This window comes from Rutidosis leptorrhynchoides, chromosome 5, assembly GCF_046630445.1.
Source record: "Rutidosis leptorrhynchoides isolate AG116_Rl617_1_P2 chromosome 5, CSIRO_AGI_Rlap_v1, whole genome shotgun sequence".
In the NCBI taxonomy this organism is placed as follows: domain Eukaryota; kingdom Viridiplantae; phylum Streptophyta; class Magnoliopsida; order Asterales; family Asteraceae; genus Rutidosis; species Rutidosis leptorrhynchoides.
This window is the reverse complement of record NC_092337.1, coordinates 164211431-164214922: the sequence shown is the minus strand read 5'-3', so window position 1 is coordinate 164214922 and position 3492 is coordinate 164211431. Positions and strand designations below refer to the sequence as shown.

At 33.7% G+C, this 3492-nt stretch overlaps 1 protein-coding gene across 1 annotated transcript; it reads left to right on the top strand.

Annotated features, from left to right (window-relative positions):
• Positions 1-771: 771 nt before the first annotated feature.
• Positions 772-2505, top strand: LOC139849145 (uncharacterized). Its single transcript, XM_071838815.1, has 4 exons — positions 772-1107; positions 2198-2249; positions 2343-2347; positions 2446-2505. The coding sequence occupies exons 1-4, from the start codon at positions 772-774 to the stop codon at positions 2503-2505; spliced, it is 453 nt and encodes a 150-aa protein (XP_071694916.1).
• The last annotated feature ends 987 nt before the right edge of the window (positions 2506-3492 follow it).

Genomic DNA, 3492 nt, shown 5'->3' with positions numbered 1-3492 from the left:
TGATACTTTACTCTAATAATATAATGATAATAATAATAACAGTGTTAGTAATAATAAGTTTTAGCATAAACTTCGTGTTAAATTTGTAACCTATATCTATAGTTCATATCACTTAAAGTTATAACCATTTTCATAATAATAATAATAATAATAATAATAATAATAATAATAATAATAATAATAATAATAATAATAATAATAATAATAATAATAATAATAATAATAATCATGTTTGTAACTATAATCATAATAAAAATTAGTAAATGATAATCTTTCTCATGGTACTTATATTAGTAATAGTAATAATAATAATAATACTAATTATAGTAACAATATTAATAATAAATGATAATGGTAATAATAATAATGTTAATATTCATAATACTTAATAATAATAATAATAATGATAATAATACTAATACTTAATAATAATACTAATAATAATAGTAATAATAATAACAATAATAACAATAATAATAATAATTTACAATAATAAGAATAATAATAATAATAATAATATTAGTAATAATATTAATAATAATAATAATAATAATAATAATAATAATAATAATAATAATAATAATAATAATAATAATAATAATAATAATAATAAAGAGTTACAACCTTTGAAGAAAAGCTCAAATGTAGCACGCCGACTTGTTGGTTAGATGCCGGTGAGATACAGTTTGTGGGTCTAGAATTAGTTCAGATAATAACAGAGAAGGTAATGTTACGCATGAAAATTTGAAAGCAGCGCGTAATAGACACAAAATGTACGCCGATCCACGTAGACGTTCGGTAAATTTTGAGGTGGGATATCGTGCTTACTTGAAAGATTCACCATGGAAAGGGGTGATCAGGTTCAGTAAGTGGGGTAAGTTAGATCCAAGGTATATTGCACCGTTCAAAATTATTCAGAGGGTTAATGATCAGATGATTATGTTAGAGCTTCCGACAGAGTTGGTAGGAATACACAACACACTCAACGTGTGTTACCATAGGAAGTGTAAGAGCGATGATGAGACGCAAATGGTTCTGTTGAGTGATTTAAGGGTGGACCTAAATCAAAGGTTAGTTGAAGAACCGGTTAGAATTGTCGATAGAAAGGTAACAAGGTTGAGAAAGAAGGAGATCCGAATGGTGGTTGTTGAATGAAAGCATAGCTTAGGATCGAACCTAATATGGGAGACAAAAGAACTAATGAAGGCTCGTTACCCTCGCCTGTTTGACCATGACCAGATTCCGAGGATGGAATCTTCTTAAGGGGATAGATTTATAACATCTTCAGACCGGGCCTAGTCGTAAGTTGACGATTTTGCCCTTAGGCCTCGTTAATTGTGCTTTTAATTAATTATTGTGATTATTTATTTTATAGCACTGTTAGATTTGCTTTGTGAACAGGGTTCCAGAACAATTCAATTTATATGTTTTGGAACCCGTTTAGGGCGCCAAACTAGGTGCGTTTGGGGCCAGATTACTGTAAAATACCCGTGTGTTAAGAGGTAAGGATTTTAACCCATTATATGTGTTGGTGAAGCTGCTTTTTTCTTATTTTCTAGACTTTTTCCACACACACAAACACATACCGTATCTTCTTCCTCTCTAACTACCAAACCCTCGATTCTTAATCCTTGTTCTTGAGCTTAAATCATTCATATCATCTTGTTCCTTACGATTTACTGAGTCTTTTGAGGTAAGAATTAAAGTGTTTAAAGCTTTAATCTTTGAGAAAATAAGATTTTGTGTTAGGTTTGTTAAAAGTGTAATTTGGGTCAAAATGGTTTGATTTAGGTATTGTTTGTGTCAAAGCCTTGTGGTTTATGTTCCTAAATGTTTAACGTACTTGATTTGGTCAGTTTTGGGGTCATAAACGAGCTCTAGAGCAAGAGTTGGCGAATTTTATGGGAAACCCGTAGCTGCGTTCATCTTCATCTACAGATGAACACGGTTGGCCGAGTGTCTCTTGACACTCTACCGACAGTCTCGACCATCGATCGAGGTGTAGACCATCGACCATCGACCGAGTGACTAGACACTCAGCCGAGTGTGTGTTGACAGTTGGCCGACTGTCTATGACAGTCAACCGAGGGTCTTTGGCATTTGAAATTTTACTAAGTATTGATGCGTAGTCGTTATGCTGTCCTTGTGTCTAATTTTGATTAGAACATTGTACTAACTTGATTTACCTTATGTTCAGGTGATAAGGATAAGGAAACAGCTCGGTGATAGATCATTTAAGCTAGTTGCTGGTATTCAGTGAGTGGGTCTATCTCCGGATAGAATATTAAGTAGATGACACGCTGCTTGTTCAGACTCTTTATTACCATGTTTATTTATTATAGCAATGGTCAGTGTGATTACCATGCGTGGTTACACATTCCCATGCTAGTTAGGAGGATTTTATGACTGATTATCTGTGATCTTATGTGCACACTGTATGTTTAGACACCAACCGAGGCGGCAAGGTTGGGAACCAATCAAGGCGGAAAGGAAGGGTTCGTGTGAGGTCGATCGTGGTAGCATGGTCGGGTCCTAATGTTACTATCTGTTCAGTATAGCATAGAAGGACGCATGTGTTGCGTCTGGACAGTTATGATGTGGATTTCGTAAAGCCGACTATCGGTAGACTGTAGCCTGATCAACTAAGTCGTGTGCTCGCACAAGCTGTCGATCCTCATATTATGGTGGCTGTTGTATGCTAGTTCAAGACGTTGGCATAATTTTGACCCTTGCCTGTTTAGTTTGCTTATTCTTAGTCTGTTAGATAGTATTCATTCACTTAGCAGTTATGCTAATCCCCCACATCTACACCCATGCAGGTTTAGGTACTGTTGGTCAGACGGGTGTTGCGGTCGGGTTAGAAGACATGTTTATTTTAACTCTGATGTTTTCTTACTTTGTTTTAAAACTGGTTGTCACCAAGGTTTTGTACTATTTTTATATAACACCATCTTTGTGTAGCATTATAATGTATGTTAATAATGTTAGTTTATAGATTGTATTTTTATAAACGTTAACCAGGGCTATTTCGGTAATTATATTTACTTCCGCTGTGAATATAAAAAAAACAGGGTGTTATAGTAAACACTATCAAAGGCCTTGGCGAAATCCACTTTAAAAATAAAAGTTTTCATCTTTCGACTTTTAATGTTTATCAATAGCCTCATTTAATATAAGTACCCCGTCTAGAATAGATCGCCCCTTTAGAAATGCACTTTGTTCAAATCCGATAATGTTCTCGATAACCCTACTAAGACGATTAGAAATAATTTTGGAGAGTATTTTATAGTAACTTCCTATTAGTCTTATAGGTCTAAAATCTCGAAGTTCAAAAGGATCGTTTTTCTTCAGAATCAAACATATAAAGGAGGAGTTTCAACCGAAATAAATGTCACCATTCTCCCAATACCGAGAAATAGCTCTCATGAAATCTACTTTCATGATATCTCAATATTTCTTGAAAAAATTTAAGTTAAATCCATTAGGACCCCG